Consider the following 19,783-nt stretch of genomic DNA (forward strand, 5'->3'; position numbering starts at 1 on the left):
AAAGTAGGGAGAGAGGAAGGGAGGGAGGGGGTGGGAGAGAGGGAGGGAGGGGGTGGGAGAGAGGGAGGGAGGGAGAAGTGGAGGAGGAGGGAGGGAAAGAAGTGGAGGAGGGACAGAAGAAGAGAGAGGGGGGGGTGTGGGGGAGGAAAAGAGTAAAGGATGGAGGAGAAGAGAGAGAGAGTGGAAGGAGGAGAGAGAGAGGGGGAGGGAGGGAGGGAGGAGAGAAAAAATTATAGTTTTAGTCTGAGTCCCTAGATAGAAAAGATGTATTGTTCCAGACATTGGTGCAGTCAAGTCTCACTGCTCCAGCACAGACCTCATGCATCTGCTCGATCTTCTCCAGCTCCCACTGGTGCTCCAGGATGAGGCTGTCTCCCCGGGGCCTCCAGCCCGCCAGGTTCTCCTCGCCCCTCACGTACGCCACCGACGTGTCCAGGATCTTCCTCCTCCGCCGTTGCATTCCTGCTCACGCCACGCCGGGCAGAACACGCAGAAACACACACACACATCCCCGGGCACAAACACACACACACACAGAAAACGTCAGTACACTTTATCAGTAAATTTCCTCATTACTTTATTCATCTGTCTTAATGTTATTGATATTATGCCAGTCACTCTGGTTGCCATGGCAACCCAGTACGTCTTTAGAGAGAGCACAGAAGCGTGCGGTTCTGACCTGGACTTCCTGTGTCAGACATCTTACACAGGCTCAGTTCGTAGATCCCCGTCACTCGGTTACTGCAACAGAAACGAGGAATAAGAAGCTTTATCAGAGAGGGACAAGTCAGTCAAGGTAGAATTTTAGACACAAAATGGCTGACGGCTGCATGTTTGATACAGTCCAATGAGTTCTAAAGACACAAAATGGCCACCAGCTGCCTCACCAGTCAGGGGTCTTGGAGTAGCCGCTACCAAAGAAGTTCCTTAGTGAGCGGGGAGGCGATATCTTCGCGTCTCGAGAGTAGAAGACCATGCAGATGTCTTTGGTAATGATGGCGGGCTGGATGCAGTGGTCAAGCTTCCAAAAGAGGAAACAAAATGAGCTTGTGTAGCACTGCAGGGTCACAGGCTCAATGGAGATATGGCCACTTTGACCCAAAATGGCCACCGCCTGGTTGACCCAAAATGGCCACAGCCATGTTGATCCAAAATGGTAGCCATGAGACGTGATGAAGTTTGAACCAAAATATACGCAACTAACCTCCAGGTATGCCGAAAGGGTCATGAATATCTTCTCTCCGTAGGGAGTCACCCGGTTGAGCAGGAGAGAGTTGTGCAGGGAGCTGTCCCACACGGCCTCAAAACGGTAGAAGGTCCTAGAAGGAGAAACGACAACCTTTAGCTCTAGTCTCTGATGAAACTTCTCTATTTAGATTCAAAGGGAATTGCGCTAGTTAAGAGGCTATTTCAAGCCATTTCTAGCTACAAAGTGCTATCCTTTATGTCACAATAGACATAAAGAGCTTAGAAAACTAAGCAATCTAGCTACTACTGTTGGGTTTGAAGTATTACAGTATTAAAGAAAATACTGAAAGTGATTAGCTACAGTTTCATATGCAGTTGTGGGTAGGGTTTTTTTTAAACATCTAATTTACTGCAGTCATTCCCCTTCCTTCTAAACGGATACGTTGACAAGACAACAAGTTCGCTGCACTGTGAACATGTCGCATCCATTAGTGAGTCAACAGACTTCTGTGAAGGGGGAACGCTGGATAGCAGTGAGGAGCGGGGGTCGGGCGAGCACGCCGAGGAGAAATCTCGACGCCAAACACGAACGACCGCAGCAGGTGTCACAATCATCAACCGTGTGTGAGAAGCAGCAGGTGAGAGAGTGGCATGTTACGTGTTTGACAGGTTGACCTAGCAACAACCTGGCGTCCTAGAAAATCAAGACAGGGCCCGTTCCTGTAATGTCAGTTACTTATTTTATTTTTTTACGTTTTGTTGTTGTTGTTGCCACATTCCTGACACGGGCGAGAAACAAGGTGGCTCAACTGACACCAGTCCTCGACATTCCATAACTATCTACCGAGTCTGTGATTATGTCCGTTTGTTTTTAAAGGAAGTTGAGCAATCGATGTGATTTCTAGGCGTCATGTCCAATTAACTGATTAGTACATCGAGCTGACGTAGTGAAATAGTGGATTAGCACAGCGGCCACAACTACTACCACAACTCCTGCTTCTCTGAGCCATCTGTCAATGACGGCCCCAGCTTTTTAGATGACTCATCCTTGCAGTGCCGTTTCCAGCCAGCAGAGAGCGCTCCTAACTGCAGGTTGCCTGGCCTGTCACTGACTCAGTGGCCGTGCATATTACCGAGGCTGTGCCATAACACAAGACTCACACCGTGTCAACGTTAACTCACACTGGTGCGTGTTAGGGAAGGAGAAAATGTGTGCCATCGAGGTGCCACAGAACATCATAACCTGTGTTTTCATACAAGGTTTGAGGTGGGTGATATCAAAAGACAGAAGAAAACACACCAAATGGGTAATATTTCATTACGATTGCCTTCATAAGGGGTTTCTTTAAGAAGGAGGTACTTCATGAATCATAGTGGCAGTTATGACTCAAGTCATCAAGTGTGAAAAACCACCATTGCTTAGCAGGGCTGCACCACAACCCGATGTCCTTCAAAGATCTTGTTATCTCTCAACAACCCTTTTATAAAGGCAACTACAACGTAATGTATTACCCCAAAAATGAAACTAGCAGAAATGAGAAGTTAGCACTATACTACTGTATATATATCTATGTCTATGAGGACTATAAGGAGATCCATAAAGCTCTTCCGTGTGGAAGGGTGTTTATGGTCGCTGGTACCTAGGAATATCCTTATCAAGACAAAGCCTGAGAGAACCCAACATCCAGCGCAGCAGGAAAGAAGCACAGGGAGAGGGAGAGAGAGGAAGAGAGAGAGAGGAAGAGAGAGAGGAAGAGAGAAAGAGAGAGAGAGATAGAGAGGAAGAGATAGAGGGGAAGAGAGAGAGAGGAAGAGATAAAGAGAGAAGCAGAGAGAGTCAGGCAAAATAATGAATGGAGCAAAAAAAAGTGTACAATAAAATGAACAAAGAATAAAATGATTAGTTCTGAGTATGGATTCATACTGTTCCTACATGTACATGCAGTTTCGCTCACGCATTACAACACAAGCACACATTGTAAACAACAGTTGCTGGAAAACTACAACAGCAACACTTGGGTTCATTGAGCAAAGTGTATTGCATCTTCTAGCCACAGAAATCGACAATGCAACCACAAAACAATCAATCGATTCAAGTTTTATGAAATTACTTGGACATACTTTCTTGTTATCAGTTTCAGGATCTATCTCCCCCATTTTCCAGAGTGTATATCCTGTATCTATCTGTGTGTGGATGTGTAGTGTACATCTTGTGTGGATGTGTAGTGTACATCCTGTGTGGATGTGTAGTGTACATCCTGTGTGGATGTGTAGTGTACATCTTGTGTGGATGTGTAGTGTACATCCTGTGTGGATGTGTAGTGTACATCCTGTGTGGATGTGTAGTGTACATCCTGTGTGGATGTGTAGTGTACATCCTGTGTGGATGTGTAGTGTACATCCTGTGTGGATGTGTAGTGTACATCCTGTGTGGATGTGTAGTGTACATCCTGTGTGGATGTACATCCTGTGTGGATGTGTAGTGTACATCCTGTGTGGATGTACATCCTGTGTGGATGTGTAGTGTACATCCTGTGTGGATGTGTAGTGTACATCCTGTGTGGATGTGTAGTGTACATCCTGTGTGGATGTGTAGTGTACATCCTGTGTGGATGTGTAGTGTACATCCTGTATCTGTACCTGTTGGCGTTGTTGGACGACTTGATGTTTTTAGCAGAGATGATGTTGAGAGAGAGGACAGCGTCAGCTGCAGAGTCATCTACCTCAGGGTTGTTCCTGATGCGGCCTGGTGGGGGGAGGGGGGGGGGGGAGGAGGGGAGGGGGGGGGGAGGGGAGGGGGGGGGATGGGATGGGGGAGGGGATGGGGGGAGGGGAGGGGGGGAGGGGGGGATGGGATGGGGGGATGGGATGGGGGGGGGATGGGGGGAGGGGAGGGGATGGGGGGGGGGAGGAGGGGATGGGATGGGGGGAGGGGATGGGGGGAGGGGATGGGGGGAGGGGATGGGGGGAGGGGATGGGATGGGGGGAGGGGAGGGGGGGAGGGGAGGGGGGGAGGGGAGGGGGGGAGGGGAGGGGAGGTGGATGGAGGAGAGGGGCAGAAGGGTACAAAGTGTTTGATGTACAGCAAATGTATCGATTTTTATTCTCATGCTTTCCGTGTCCCCTGAGCCACAAGAGCTCATACTATAAAACCATGGAGAAGCGTTCCTGTGTGACAGGGGGTTCCTGACAGGAAGGGATCTGCAGGAGAGTGTGCGTGTGCAGGATAGAGAGTGTGTGTGTGTGCAAGAGAGTGTGTGTGTGTGTGTGCAGGATAGAGAGTGTGTTTGTGTGTGTGCAGGAGAGTGTGTTTGTGTGTGTGCAGGATAGAGAGTGTGTTTGTGTGTGTGCAGGATAGAGAGTGTGTGTGTGTGTGCAGGACAGTGTGTTTGTGTGTGAGGACTCACCTACTACCAGCTCTCGTACATCCTTCCAATGCAGCTCGCTGCCCTTCTCATGAATCAGAGTCACTGTGATCCTGCGCTGGATACCCTGCACACACACACACACACACACAGTCGGTATGAGAACTACACGCACACAAACACCTACAAAATGTACCACGTGAACATAGCCTACTTAAAAAAGCAGTTGGAGCAACACCCAACAGTATAACTCCCTGTCCTGCCTCATGTCTCGTTTGACCGGCAGGGCCGAGAGCTCATTGAGATAATAAAGTGAAACTGAGTTGGTCAGCAACAGAGGTGAGGCAGAGGTGAGGAGGGATGTTCAGTACCTGGTGCAGCAGATAGGTCCCATGACAGGGTAGACCTCCACTGTGGTCCACCACAGCTGGGATGTACCTGACGACAAGACGCACAACTATCAGCGTGAGTGTGTGTGTGTGTGTGTGTGTGAGAGTGTGTGTGTGTGTGTGTGTGAGTGTGTGTGTGGGTGTGTGTGTGAGTGTGTGTGTGTGTGTGTGTGAGTGTGTGTGTGTGTGTGTGAGTGTGTGTGTGTGTGTGTGTGTGTGTGTGTGTGTGTGAGTGTGTGTGTGTGTGTGTGTGTGAGTGTGTGTGAGTGTGTGTGTGTGTGTGTGTGTGTGTGTGAGTGTGTGTGTGTGTGTGTGTGTGTGTGTGTGTGTGTGTGTGTGAGTGTGTGTGTGTGAGTGTGTGTGTGTGTGTGTGTGTGTGTGTGTGTGTGTGTGTGTGTGTGTGTCAGTGAGAGAGAGGGAGTGCATGTGTGATGTTATGTGAAAAAGAGAAAATTAGTGTTTGGGTGTGTATGTGTGTGTGTACATGTATGTGTTTAGACTCACTCTCCCGTTGGTTCCAGTTCGCTGATCTCAAACCACACCAGCAGGTCGTACTTGCTCACACACTGACCCAGGTTGGACTTGGTGATGGTGTTCAGCTTGGTGGCTGGGACTGTCAATCACACACACGCACGCACGCACACACACACACACACACACACACACACACACACACACACACACACACACACACACACACACACACACACACACACACACACACACACATACACACACACACACACACACACAGAGTAGGATGAGCCACAAGTCTAGACACAAAGGTTGGTAGGGTCACAAGTAGAGTAGAGTTTTGAGAAAGTGTATGAAAAAATATGAAATCGAATAAAAAATAAATAATAGAAACATTAAAAAGATTCTAATTGCGGGGTTGATAATAGGGATATAAAGTGAAAAGGAATAACATGGTTTTGCCGTGAATACACTGGAGAACAGAATACCAGTGATGGTTTAACAGAGTTACAATAGCAAGCTTGTGATATTAGCCTGCATGAAAAGGGAGCTGAACAGTTTCACCTCAGCAGACCTCAGAATGGGTTCAGGATCGGTTACATTTCAACAGGCAGCACAAAGATCCCAACAGGGATCCCGTGAGAGAACAACACTATGAAAGAACATCCGCTTCAAATCCCGCCTCAAAGCGTCAGCAAGTACAGAGCTGCGAGGCGCTAGGTCGCGAGTACAGAGCTGCGAGGCGCTAGGCCAGGAGGCTAAATCACAGATTACACATCGCCTGGATCGGCCCCATGCTGGGCTACCTGCAGCCACAGCAGGATTCCCTTCCCACAATGCAGCAGCTGTCTAATCTCTGAGTCATGCAGCAGGAAACTCTCTGTTCCCTCCACGCAGACCGTCATGGTTGTCATGGAGACATGCGTCACTGTCTGGGAAGGATCCAGTCAGGTTTAAAGGTTATAGTTTAATTTATGGTAAAATTAAGCTCTCTGTTGGGGTATAATCACTACTAAAACTAAAATAGTATTCGATCCCATTGTCAGATAGTTTACTGTACATTGAAACTTTGCTGAGCAGAAGGGTTGATCTGAAGGTGAATAGAGGGGTTTTGAACTCATCTCAGAACAGCCAGTAGCGGACTAGTCCAGCCTCTACCACACCACAACAGAAGCACATTAAATGTTGGACCAGGGAAAGCTAGGGTACAACCACCGGTCACATCAAGCACAGCAGAAGCACAGGGAAGGTCTACATCAGCACGTCTAGCCGGAGGAGTTACCCTGCTCCGGTGCTAGGCTACATAGCCACCCTCCCTATGCTACAATGCCACGCTACGTCGCCTGCTACGAGGCTACGCGGCAGCGCCCGCTCTACCAACCGTGGTGCCTGGGCATGGGTAGTGCAAGGCCGAAGGGCACGGGGAGGAAGGGGAAGTGGGAGAGCTGGTCAGCTCCGTCCTCCAGGCTGGCCACGGCGGTGGAGGCCAGGGCGTTGGCGTGCTCTGACAGCGTGTCCAGCACCTGGCCGTGGACGTAGCCAGTCATCAGGTAGCGGAGCAGCTCGATCTTACGGGCGTGGTCTGGGGGGGTGGGCGGGGGCGGGTGAGACCCAGGGGATTGTGGGGATTGGTGGAGAGGGGGCGGAGGAGACCAGGGATTGTGGGGATTGGTGGAGGGGGGTAAAGGGTGGGCGGGGTCAGATGTCATACGAGACCAGAGAGGGTGGCGGTTGGTGGAGAGGAAGAGAGAGGGAGTTGTGTGGAAGGATGGAGGTAAAGAAAATCCAGATAGCGCAGGAAAGAAAAGGAAGAAAGGAAATGAGAGGCATGCACACGTGACCTGAAACACGACTGAGAATGTTGATGATGATGATGGTGATGAAGCACTGACTGTAGTGCTGAGAGAGAGAAAGAGAGGAGAGGGAGAGAGAGTGGGTAATGTTCTCACCTGGCTTGGACAGAGGCATGGGGATAGGATAGTACTTCCTGGATGGCTGTGGAGGACTACAAACAAACAAAACAAACAGTAAACATTAACACGGTATAATCACTTCTCTTGATGGTTCAAGTACTGTCCTTCAGTACTAATCCTAGATTTCCAACTGTACTTTTCTACATGCACCGTTTCTACGTAGCTCTGGATGACTAAAGCGTATGGTTAGTTACCTGATGAGGTCCTGGCCGTGCAGGTGCAGGGGGTGCTGCTGGTAGTGGCCAAACACCTCGAACACGATGGGCTTGGTCTTGATGTAGTCTATAAAGGACTCCGTCACCTCCACGGATATCTGAACATGAAGTTGGACACGAGGTCATGCTACAGAAAAGGCTCTAGCCATGGTTGGTGTGTCTGTGTGTTAAAGTGTGTGTGTGTGGGGGGGTAAGAGTGTGTGTGTGTGTCCACTTACATTCTGGACATGGTAAAATCCCAGAGGAGATCCTTTTCCGGAGTTCTTCAGGGGCTCAGTGGAGAAGGCCTCGTCATGACGATGCAGGAAACTAAAGGGAGAACATTCTCGGTTACTACAGTATAGACTTCAGGTGTGTGTGTGCGAGTGTGTGTGCGTGTGTCTGCATGTGTTTCGGATGTCTGTCTACGTACAGTAAGTGTATGTGTGTGTGTATCTGCGTACAGTCCATGTGTGTGTGACTGCGTCAGATGAAACAGGACTCACTTGAACTGGCAGAAGATGTCTGCGTACTCGGGCAGGATCCCGCTGGCCTGCAGGACGGTGACTCTGAAGGTGAAGATGCTGCCCACCTCCAGCCGGGCCGCCAGGCCCTCTCCGGTCCCCAGCTTGGACTCGCCCATGTCCCCTAGCTTCAGATCTGCCCCCAAACACAAGTCACATTACCAGGGCGGCCTGGATCGCCGGACAAGTTCACCTGCAGTACCACCAGGACTTACAGCAGCGGCCTGGGTTCGAATCTGGTACTTTTCAGGCCCATTTTGCAGCCTTTCAACCCCTCTCTCTCTCCAATTTCATTGTACATTTTTACAGAAAATCTGCTGTGAGTCCAACATTGCTTTGCAGACCGGAAGTAAATGACAAACAAAAGCATGCCAGGTGTCACTTTCTAAAGGCTATCCCCTCTCTAAAGGCTATCCCCTCTCTAAAGACTATCCCCTCTCTAAAGGCTATCCCCTCTCTAAAGGCTATCCCCTCTCTAAAGGCTATCCCCTCTCTAAAGGCTATCCCCTCTCTAAAGGCTATCCCCTCTCTAAAGGCTATCCCCTCTCTAAAGGCTATCCCCTCTCTAAAGGCTATCCCCTCTCTAAAGGCTATCCCCTCTCTAAAGGCTATCCCCTCTCTAAAGGCTATCCCCTCTCTAAAGGCTATCCCCTCTCTAAAGGCTATCCCCTCTCTAAAGGCTATCCCCTCTCTAAAGGCTATCCCCTCTCTAAAGGCTATCCCCTCTCTAAAGGCTATCCCCTCTCTAAAGACTATCCCCTCTCTAAAGACTATCCCCTCTCTAAAGGCTATCCCCTCTCTAAAGACTATCCCCTCTCTAAAGGCTATCCCCTCTCTAAAGACTATCCCCTCTCTAAAGGCTATCCCCTCTCTAAAGGCTATCCCCTCTCTAAAGGCTATCCCCTCTCTAAAGACTATCCCCTCTCTAAAGGCTATCCCCTCTCTAAAGGCTATCCCCTCTCTAAAGGCTATCCCCTCTCTAAAGACTATCCCCTCTCTAAAGGCTATCCCCTCTCTAAAGACTATCCCCTCTCTAAAGGCTATCCCCTCTCTAAAGACTATCCCCTCTCTAAAGGCTATCCCCTCTCTAAAGACTATCCCCTCTCTAAAGACTATCCCCTCTCTAAAGACTATCCCCTCTCTAAAGGCTATCCCCTCTCTAAAGGCTATCCCCTCTCTAAAGGCTATCCCCTCTCTAAAGGCTATCCCCTCTCTAAAGACTAAAACCCATTTACCATTCCACCCCAGGGCCTAAGCTGAACCACCTTAGTAACACCATGTCACCCCCCAGCCTCTATCCCTCTGTCGGGGGGGGGGGGGGGGGGTCATGTTTACGAGGGGCGGGGTGAAGGGCCGTGATCGGGCGCCGCCTCTACTCACCCACGTCACTGATCCTGTGGAGCTCTTCCGAGGGGGCGATGATCTCTGAACTCTGTCCCTGACCCTCCACGATCCGCAGCTCCTCCAGGGAGATGCCAGAGCGGGTCATGACCGTGCAGGGGAAGTCATTCTGAACGAGGGAGGGGGAGGGATAGAGGGGGGGAAGGAGAGAGAGGGAGGGATAGAGAGAGACGAAGGAGAGAGAACAGGAATTAACATCTTGAAGATAAAACCATCCTTTCTTTTATATACTGCTCCTATAAATGTTATATAAACCAAAATATGTTATTGTTATGTTAATTTACCATAGTAAACTACTTATTTTTGGTAATATTTTGGGTTTTAACCTAGACAAAAGTTAACCTGAGTAAATTGTTGTGGTTCTCTACCTTTCTGAAGTACTCGTCGTCGAAGGAGATCTTGGCAGTTCCAGACTGCCTCACCCCGGAGCCGTAGTCCGGCGCCTCCTCGTCAGCTGGGAAACGGCGAGTTGTCGTTATGTCACACACGTTACATCACACACACTCACCACAGAATTACAGAGAGTGTGTGTGTGTTTACAGACACACACACACACACACTCTCTGTATTTCTGTCCCAGGCACTTCCAAGGAACCTAGATTCTTAGAAGTTTAAAAAACGTTCAGGTCAGGTCTTTGTTTCCAGGATGTGGAGTCTAGAACACGAGAACCTATACTATAGGGGGACTCCTACCAGAGATTAGAATATTCCCTATCCTCACCCAGAATGACCTGTACCCCCCGAGAGGGGTAGAGAGAGAAAGCCAGACAGAGAGAGAGAGACAGTCAGAGAGAGAGAGAGAGACAGTCAGAGAGAGAGAGAGATAGAGAGAGAGACAGTCAGAGAGAGAGAGACAGTCCGAGAGAGAGAGACAGACCGACAGAGACAGACAGAGAGAGAGACAGAGAGAGAGACAGTCAGAGAGAGAGAGAGAGAGAGAGAGAGAGAGAGAGAGAGAGAGAGACAGAGAGAGAGAAAAAGAGAAAAAGAGAGAGAGAGACAGTCCGAAAGAGAGAGACAGTCCGAGAGAGAGAGACAGAGAGAGAGAGAGACAGACAGAGACAGACAGACAGAGAGACAGAGAGAGACAGACAGAGAGAGAGACAGAGAGAGACAGACAGAGAGAGACAGACAGACAGAGAGAGAGAGAGACCGTAGTAGTTCTGGTCCTCACCAGCGATGGCCTGCACCCCCACGCGCAGGAAACCACGCACTTCGCCTTTCTCCGTCACTATGGCAACACGGTGGACCAGGGGAACGGGGTACAGCAGGTTGCTCAGGTACACAAAGGCCCTGGGGGAGGAGGAGGAAGAGAGGTGAAGATCTGTAGATGTTCATCAAAGCACATCGTCCTTCACTGCACACAGATATTTAAATCCCAAGTTCAAGCTTCGATTAGATAAAGAGCATAGATGAACCGGATATTATATGCGTGTTTGTTACATTACTTATTTAAATTTCAATGGATAAACTGCTAATGGAACTAGGCGGTGCGGAACCCTTAGTAAGTCTGCCTTCTTCCTTGTGACATCATTCCTACGGATGATGTCACAGGATTAGTGCAGCTCTGACCAATGACAAGGAGGCAGCAGGATGAGTCATGTACACGTGTACTGAACATGACTTCCTCCTCCGACCCACAATCATGCAGATGAGCAGAAGCGTACGTGGTTAGTCACGTCATCTGTGTTGTTTGTTACTAATGACACAAATTGGGGCTGAATAATATGTAAACAACACGAACAAAACAAGGTTGAATACGAAATGATGAAAAGAAACAAAAGCACGTTGAAGCCCGTTTGTGAGTGAAGATAAAGGAGCGGGAGGTTGCAGAGCAGATGAGCCCAGCAGGTAACAGACTGTCGTCGTGCTGAAAGGCTGCGTTCAGTCACACCCCGACGTGTCGTCTTGTGGGTGGTGATTTGCAGCCTCCCCTTCCCCCCTCCATCTTTTCCCCCCCTCCTCTCCTCCCTCCCTCCATTTCCTCCCCTCCTCCCCCCCCCCCTCCCTCCCTCCCCCCTCTCTCCATCCTTCCCTTTCCTCCCCTCCCCTCCCCCCCCCTCCCTCCTACCCCCCCCTCCATCCTTCCCTTTCCTCCCTCCCTCCATCCCTCCATCCTTCCACCCCACTTCTCTCCCTTCCCTCCCTCCCTCCCTCCTTCCCTCTTCTTGACCCTCCCTCCATCCTTTTCTCCCCCCTCACTACCTTCGTCCATCCTTCCCCCTTCTCTTCCCCTCCTCACAACTTCCCTCCCTCCCTCCCTCCCTCCCTATTCTTCTGCAGAGAGAACCCAAGGCTGAGAAGAGATATGTCTGGCAGACTGCTGAGGTCACAATGACGCAGGTAGCTGGAGAGCACTATAAGGATGACAGCTCAGTCTGGCTGGGCCTGCATCAATCTGGCACCCTGATTGGCGGGCTGTGTTTACGTGGCTGAGCGTGGGGCTGATGCAATATGAATACAGTGTGTCAGTATCACTGGTGCCATGGATACTGGACATCGTCAATACGGTGGAAAGACTATATCATGTAGTCATTTAACAGACGCTTTTATCCAAAGAGATGTACTGTACAGGAGGGGGATTTTGAACCTGCAGTCAAATGCTCTTACCACTGAGCTATACCCTCCCATATTTAACTTTCATCTAATTTCATAGTTTATAACAAAACTATTTGTGATGTAATCAGTAACGGTAATAATTAGAATCATTAAGATTCTACAATTCTACAATGTTGAACCTCATAGAAGAAAACAAAAGTTGAACACATTTTACAAGGTCAATAAAAAAACAGAATAAAAATAATAATAAACAAAGACAGATAAAACAGGGAACAAAGTAGAATCAGATGTAATACAAATAACCAGACAGATGATCATGTCGCCACTACTGGACAACCCACCAGACACAGGGTGGAAGTTAGTGTGCAGTGAGTACATGGGAGACGACAACACAAGCCTGGACTAGAGAGGAGAGTAGAGATGCTGGACACCCTGGTCTCTCTGCTTACAGCTGCAGAGACACTTAACACTTCATCACGTTACATTAACTACCGTGGAACTGCAGAGAAACACCTACACCAAGAACATTTTAGATGTACTGGGATGGCAATAGTTACAGTTCATTGTGGTTTGGTACTAGAAGTTAGTATGAGGTTCAGTTGCTAAATAAATACATGATTATTATTCTGCACAGACATTTGACAGCTCTAACTCTTCTACTCTCAGAACGGATTAACCAGAATCAGCTTTACTGGCCAAGTATGTAATTTGACTCTGGTTTTTGACGTTTGTCTGTTATGAATACAGACCCAGTGAGAGGAGGAACAGGGGAGTACCATAGGAGCGATGTCTAAAAACTAGGGCGGGAAACTCAGACTAGGGGATCACATCTACTCAGACGCCTTTGTCTGTTTAGCTCTCCACATCAATAAGTGATGAAGACGTTTCTATCTCTGGCTGTGCCGCAGCCTCCGCTGAGAGACTGTTGCGTTTTAGATCCCACTACTTCAGGGATGACTGAGTTAGCGTTGAGCGTTAACAAGATAACCTTCAGCTCTGGAAGGTTGGGGGGGGGGGGTCGGTAAGTGACTTGGTGATCTTAAATATCGGAGTTTCACATGTCGAGACAGTGCAGTCTGGGTTCACATATGCAGTAAACACTAATAAAGCTGTCATTGCATAAGCTACACAGAACGACAGTCCAGAGACTCCTCTGCCCCCTATTCTCCCCCGGCCAGGCTTGTGAGGGGGGGGAACCCCGGCTACACCAACATGGCTGGTCACCAACCTTCCCACCAGTATGAACCAGGGGGAGCGGTCGTAGAAGGGGTCCTGGCCGTCGCTGAAGATGTCTGAGCCCTCCTCAGTGCCGGCGTCGGAGCTGGTGTCGTCCACGAAGGCCTCGTCGTCCATCAGGTCCGACATGTCGCTCTGTCGCTCGTCCGCCAGCTCGGTGATGTCAGAGTCGGCCGTGGAGAAGGTGGGAGACGGCGTGCGGTCCACCAGGTGCTCATTGACGCAGCCGTGGAATATGGGGGAGCTAGGGGAGGGGGGGGGGGGGGCGGGGGAGTAATGAAGGTGGAGTGAGGGAGGAATAGAAGGGGGAGGTATGGAGGGGGGGGATGGTGGGGATGCGAGGGGAGGGGGGGTAGGGAGTAATGAAGGGGGGGAGGGGGTAGGGGAAAGGGTGTAATGAAGGGGGAGTGAGGGAAGAATAGAGGGGGGAGGTATGGAGGGGGGGATGCGAGGAGGGGCAAGCAGCGAATGAAGGTAACAATGGAAAGTGTTATAGAACTAAACACAGTTCATAGTTTGAGTTTTATACTGAAGAGTGAAGCTGTGGTTTGTATCATTACTGAGTATATGATCAACGTACATCAGAATCGTAGAGAGAAAAACATCATTATTGATTCATTCATTGTGTTAAATGTTTTTTTTAAGAGCAAATATTGTTTCCAGAGAGGCTGAGACAAAGTCAAAATAAACAAAATAAGCTCTCACAAAATAATCACTTAAACAAAAGAAACATCAACAAAAAATGGCATAGATGCATAAAATGAAATGAAGTAAATACAAAGTGAAAATAACAAATGAAAAATGAAACCCTTATTGGTCAGACTGAGCAAAACATACTGAAAAAACATGTTAAAACTCACTAGCAGGTGGAACGTAAAATGAATAAAACGAAATGCTTGAATGACAGAAAATGAATCAATCCAAAACCACAACCACATATAAACATGAATAATGGAATGGATTACAGTGTAAATGGAATAAAGCATGAAGTGTTCATATAAATCTCCTCAGCTGTACACCAAACAAATCCAACAACTTCTGATGTCGGTGTCAATGTATAAAAACTAACAATACTGTTAAACCGACAGAAAAATAAAAAAATAAAACGAAAACCGACTGACTGAACACAATACAAGTTGCTTCAAATCGCTGTGACACAGAACAGGATGCACCGAGCAGGCTTGCGTACCTTCCCACCAGTTTGAACCAATGAAAGCGGTCGTAGAACGGGTCATTTCCTGTCAGCGCGCCCTCGTTGTCGTCCTGAACGGACGAGGCCAGTTCTCCGGCACGATCGTACATCTCCCTCATCTGGTCCAGCCTCTGCCTGCAGGGACGAGCCAAAACCACAAAATATTATACTTCAAGTATATGGGGGTCAGATGGCTAATGACTTTGTGTCCTTGGGCAAGGCACTTCACCCTACTTGCCTCGGTGGGAATTGTTCCTGTACTTACTGTAAGTCGCTCTGGATAAGAGCGTCTGCTAAATGTAATGTAAATGTAAGTATATATTTAGGCCTAGTTTACCCAGACATAGACTAAGTATAGTCCTAACGTAAGACAAATATTCTATGAAAATCTCCATTGAAAACTTTTTTTGTCTAGGACAAGGCTTGATTGATGTCTGGTAAACTGAACCACAAAGTATACTACAAGCATACATAATAATGATAATAAATTGTCCATAAGTATGTAAAATTACAAAATCACTACATTTTTACTTCCGATTGTGTGGGGAAAAAGTCAAATGCAATGAAAATGTACAACGCTCTATATAAAAAAAAAAATGGTGGTGGTTCGGGTCGGTACAGAGCGTACTTGAGCTTCTCCAGGGACCAGTAGTGCGTGGCCCCGTTCTTCAGGTCCTGCACCTCCACCGCCACCACGGTCCGGGGGAAGGGTCTGGAGTCACGCTCCTTCTCCGGCTCGGGGGGCAGCAGGTCAGGGGGCAGCGGGGAGTACAGGGTGTCCGTCAGCAGTACGAACTGGAACTGGACCTGAGAGAGGGAGGTGGAGGGAGGGAGGGAGAGGTGGAGGGAGGGAGAGGAGGAAGGAGGGTGAGGAGATAGAGGGAGGGTGAGGAGGCAGAGAGAGGAGGCAGAGAGAGGAGGGAGGGAGGGGTCGAGGGAGGGAGGGAGAGGAGGGAGAGGTGGAGGGAGGGAGAGGAGGGAGGGAGAGGAGGAGGAAGGAGGGTGAAGAGGCAGAGAGGAGGGAGTAAAGAAGTCAAGAAATTAAAGAAATAAAGAGTAGGTGGCGGAGAAAGAGAAAGGGATAGACAGAGAGACAGGGAAGGTTGGAGATAAAAGGAGAGGAGGGGAGGAGAAGGAAGCAATAACAGAGATAGAAAACAGTCACAGGTCATTTAATAACCGTCAATTCTCCAGCTGCGTGATGAAAACCTCAGGACCATGTCCAGTCCATCTCACACACAGCCATTACCTCGCCTGTGGACATGACAAGGTTAAAGAAGTCATATAAATCCATATGTTCGTCCATGGTCAGCCCTGTGCTACCGAGGCCTACTGAGATAATATCCATTCCAGCAAAAAGCAAACCAGGATATAAATAAGAGAGCAGAAACTGTAGATAAATAAAGGAGTCATGTCGAAGGCATATATGTGACAGTGGACTCAACATTTATGACCCTGCTCCTACAGCTTGACATGTCTATAATCAGAGGATAAATCCCAGGTCTCTGGAGAGACCAGACAGACCATAATAAGACCCAAGAACAGTGCAGCCATCGCATGTTAGCTGTGATTTATACAATATCCCATGTGTTGGTCCCTGACATATAAATACCACCGCAGCCCGGATGATCTGAAAGGAGTCGTGCTCAGCATTTTCCTGACATCCCCTTTAGGTCGAATGTTGTGTTGTTGTGGAGAATGTAGAGATCAATCAAGTCTCGTTGGAAATGTTCATCAAACTTGTGTTGTCCTTTAGATCATACAACAGTATGATCCATCCCTCCCTCCTTCCCCCCCCTCTCTCCCTCCATCCCTCCCTGCCACCATCCCTCCTTCCTCCCCTCTCTCCCTCCCTCAGTTACCTTCTTCTTGAGCTCTACGCTGATGGCGTTGGCCTCCTTCAGGTAGACGGCGTTGCCCCACAGCTGGTCTCTGAGGGAGGTGAACTGATGGTACCTCCACTTCCTGAAAGCCCACTGGGCCACTTCAAACTCATGCTGGGTCCAGGGCACTGGGGGTTTAGGATTAGACTGTTTAGGAGCGACACACACACAGACGCATGCAGGCCTAAGCACACACTATATCTCTACCACACACACACACATTTTCTTTCACATTAACACACAGACTCGCATACACAATGACTATCACAAACACAGACTCTCTCTCTCTCTCACACCCACACATACCCAAACCAACCAAGCAGATTCTTCACAATTGTGATATTAACTACTTGTTTGATTTGATGCCATACTTTTTTAGATTGTTGTATTGATCTGGATTGTGATTTTCTCCAAACAAATAACTACATTATTATGCTCTTTTTAGGTGTTAGCATAACTTATGAAGGAATTAATAGTATGGATGTGATTCTCTAATTAGTGGATAACAAATATAATAAATCATAAGAATTTCGATTTCTTTTTTTTCCTTCTTTTTTTGGGGGGGAATTGCATGTAAATCTTAGTATTGTCGAAAATGACCATTTGATGTTACTGAAATAGGCAATACGCACATCCCAAAAGTTTCGGTTCTGTATAGAAAAAAAGGTGACAGAACACAATATAGTTTCACTTTTCAAGAACTGCCTGACACAAAATGTCAAGAGTGTAAGTATTGGAGAGGGGCAATGCATTTGACTCCCTCCATGTTTAGGACGCTAGCACACACAGTAGCAAATGAACCTCACACACCTTCCTCCTCCTCCTCTTCCTCTTCTTCCTCGTCGGGCGTCTCCGCGGCCAGTGAGCGCGTCTCCACCTGTTTCTGGAGTTCCTGTAACTTGCTCTCATAGACCTGCACAGCACGGCAGAGGAGACAGTGGACACTGCCTGTCAACAGACAGGATTATAGGAGGAGTTAGCCTAGCCTAGATCACCAGGAGACAGTGGACACTGCCTGTCAACAGACAGGACTATAGGAGGAGTTAGCCTAGAGCACCAGGAAACAGTGGACACTGCCTGTCAACAGACAGGACTACAGGAGGAGTTAGCCTAGCCTAGATCACCAGAAGACAGTGGACACTGCCTGTCAACAGACAGGACTACAGAAGGAGTTAGCCTAGCCTAGATCACCAGAAGACACTGCCTGTCAACAGACAGGACTATAGGAGGAGTTAGCCTAGCCTAGATCACCAGGAGACAGTGGACACTGCCTGTCAACAGACAGGACTACAGAAGGAGTTAGCCTAGCCTAGATCACCAGGAGACAGCGGACACTGCCTGTCAACAGACAAGACTACAGGAGGAGTTAGCCTAGCCTAGATCACCAGGAGACAGTGGACACTGCCTGTCAACAGACAAGACTAGGAGGAGTTAGCCTAGCCTAGCCTGAATCACCAGAACAACAACAACAACGTCAGCCATTCAAGCTACTACTTCTGTACTAGGCAGAGAGAGAGAGAGAGAGAGAGAGAGAGAGAGAGAGAGAGAGAGAGAGAGAGAGAGAGAGAGAGAGAGAGAGAGAGAGAGAGAGAGAGAGAGAGAGAGAGAGAGAGAGAGAGAGAGAGAGAGAGAGAGAGAGAGAGAGAGAGAGAGGGGGGTTCAATTGGAGTTCAGGGCACAGGGTCACTTCCCTGACATAGTCTATTAAATGTGCAAATTAGAAAATGAAAGTTATCAAACCAGCTTAAAATTAAAAAGCATCAACGAGGGCACAACCGTATCTAATCTTTATAAACACGACACTGCTGATGTCCGCGCTGCCAAATAATGACTAAAGTGGTCAAAACTATGTGACGGCTCATTTCACCAGATTGGAGGGAGGTGACTGCAGAGTACTCCACTGAGGGGAGCGTGAAAGCAGGACTCACAGCAGACAGTTCTGCCAGTGACCTCATCCTGTTTGTTCAGGGTCTTCTGGAGGGACAATGCAGCCTTTCACATCATTAACTCTTTCCATCCCGGTGCCCTTTCGGCTCAGGGGAAACACAGTCTTAATGTACGAAGACCATCTTTTCTTCTATCACGGCTAAACTATACTAAAGTTTGTGGTAACTCAATACAACGATGGGATGAAAACAAAATGATCAATGATGATGTTTATAAAATAACAGGCAATGCAGAATTATATTTTTTTCCCTGTCTTTTTCAATAAAGTTTGAATTACATTCAGTCTACCATATTGAGAACCTAGATAATGATCAAATGTTTCAATCTTATCTAATTATTACGGGTTCAAATTGATAAACTTTAAGGAAAGGATATGATTTGAGGTATATATTTTTAAATCAAACAATGAGATGGGTACCAGTTAAACAGCTGTAGCTGCATTTTGAACATGTCATTTTTATTTCAGTCATACTTTGAAAATCGATTTCCAGCAACACAAAGTGATTCATTATATCCTAGATAAACCAGTAAACAACAAAAAGTTCATATATATTTGCACAAGGTGCTTGATTCAGCCACTTACAAGGCAACACAAGGTGGTTTACACAGCCTAGCAAGGCACAGATTCCAGATATTAGACTGACACCGAAACACTCACTAAAGATCTTAGACCTGACATAAAATTCATATATATGTAATTTGTTTCTCAAAAGAACAGTATACTCTGTACATTGTCCATTCATATAATTTTGCATATTTTTCCAGCTCTCCTGAAAGTAAAATGTGTAGTGGCACCAGTACATAGTTTAATTAACATTCTATACTGAAGCATGTATTGTAGCGGAAACACATCTGGTCTAAGGCATGCAAAGATAGTCTTACAGGCACTAGCTGTTTAAAATGAAGCGAAATGCACAGATAGAAGATATTATATTCATGATTCTCATTTGGTTTATAACGCGGTAAGGCAGAACAGACACTCTAGCATAAACTGTACATTCTAAGCACTGATTGTTATTCTCTCGATTAACTCTCCAATGTTCATAAGATACCCAATATTTTTCTCCAAACATTTAAATCATTCAGTTTTTGCACCAGAAACACTATCTTATAACTGTGCTGTTTTATTAGTCACAGGGTTTTGTTAAAGCTACAGTACTTGATGCAAGCAGCCAGGATCATAAGGCAGACACGACTTCCCACTTTGTTTGATGCAAAACAGCGAGGCAGTGTCTTCACATAAGTATAGTCCAGCTTTAAGGTTCAGAAACTGCTTACTCAATGATTAACACGAATGCTGGCACCAACAGATTCTTAAATCGACAGGAAGAATCAAACAACTACTGTAACGTCACTTCTAAAAAAATGTTGAATGGATAAATCACTTGAAATATGCAAAGACCTCAAATTCTCTGTTTTCCTTCCAAGGATTCTTTCGGGTGAGACTTCTGAAACCAT

General features: G+C 47.6%; 1 protein-coding gene across 12 annotated transcripts in view; it reads right to left on the reverse strand.

The window, feature by feature from the left end:
- The window catches only part of kif1b (kinesin family member 1B), a 71,635-nt gene that overhangs the window by 6,728 nt on the left and 45,124 nt on the right, over positions 1-19,783 (reverse strand). For 4 of the 12 annotated variants that reach the window (XM_062460273.1, XM_062460274.1, XM_062460271.1 and 1 more), the window contains 20 exons: positions 17,189-17,291; positions 16,358-16,506; positions 15,124-15,302; positions 14,493-14,630; positions 13,296-13,547; positions 10,683-10,801; positions 9,877-9,962; positions 9,488-9,617; positions 8,090-8,243; positions 7,823-7,913; positions 7,584-7,702; positions 7,366-7,421; positions 5,447-5,555; positions 4,925-4,991; positions 4,596-4,680; positions 3,829-3,934; positions 1,205-1,319; positions 888-1,021; positions 680-741; positions 317-462 (listed from right to left, as the gene is read on the reverse strand). In XM_062460273.1, the coding sequence (XP_062316257.1) occupies positions 317-462; positions 680-741; positions 888-1,021; positions 1,205-1,319; positions 3,829-3,934; positions 4,596-4,680; positions 4,925-4,991; positions 5,447-5,555; positions 7,366-7,421; positions 7,584-7,702; positions 7,823-7,913; positions 8,090-8,243; positions 9,488-9,617; positions 9,877-9,962; positions 10,683-10,801; positions 13,296-13,547; positions 14,493-14,630; positions 15,124-15,302; positions 16,358-16,506; positions 17,189-17,291 (2,400 nt within the window). Of the gene's footprint in view, positions 1-316; positions 463-679; positions 742-887; positions 1,022-1,204; positions 1,320-2,828; positions 2,856-3,828; positions 3,935-4,595; positions 4,681-4,924; positions 4,992-5,446; positions 5,556-6,797; positions 6,999-7,365; positions 7,422-7,583; positions 7,703-7,822; positions 7,914-8,089; positions 8,244-9,487; positions 9,618-9,876; positions 9,963-10,682; positions 10,802-13,295; positions 13,548-14,492; positions 14,631-15,123; positions 15,303-16,357; positions 16,507-17,010; positions 17,029-17,188; positions 17,292-19,783 lie in introns of all 12 variants that reach the window. The other 8 variants (XM_062460277.1, XM_062460276.1, XM_062460267.1 and 5 more) reach the window with 7 other exon arrangements.

The sequence above is a fragment of the Osmerus eperlanus genome, chromosome 4 (assembly GCF_963692335.1).
Source record: "Osmerus eperlanus chromosome 4, fOsmEpe2.1, whole genome shotgun sequence".
NCBI lineage: Eukaryota > Metazoa > Chordata > Actinopteri > Osmeriformes > Osmeridae > Osmerus > Osmerus eperlanus.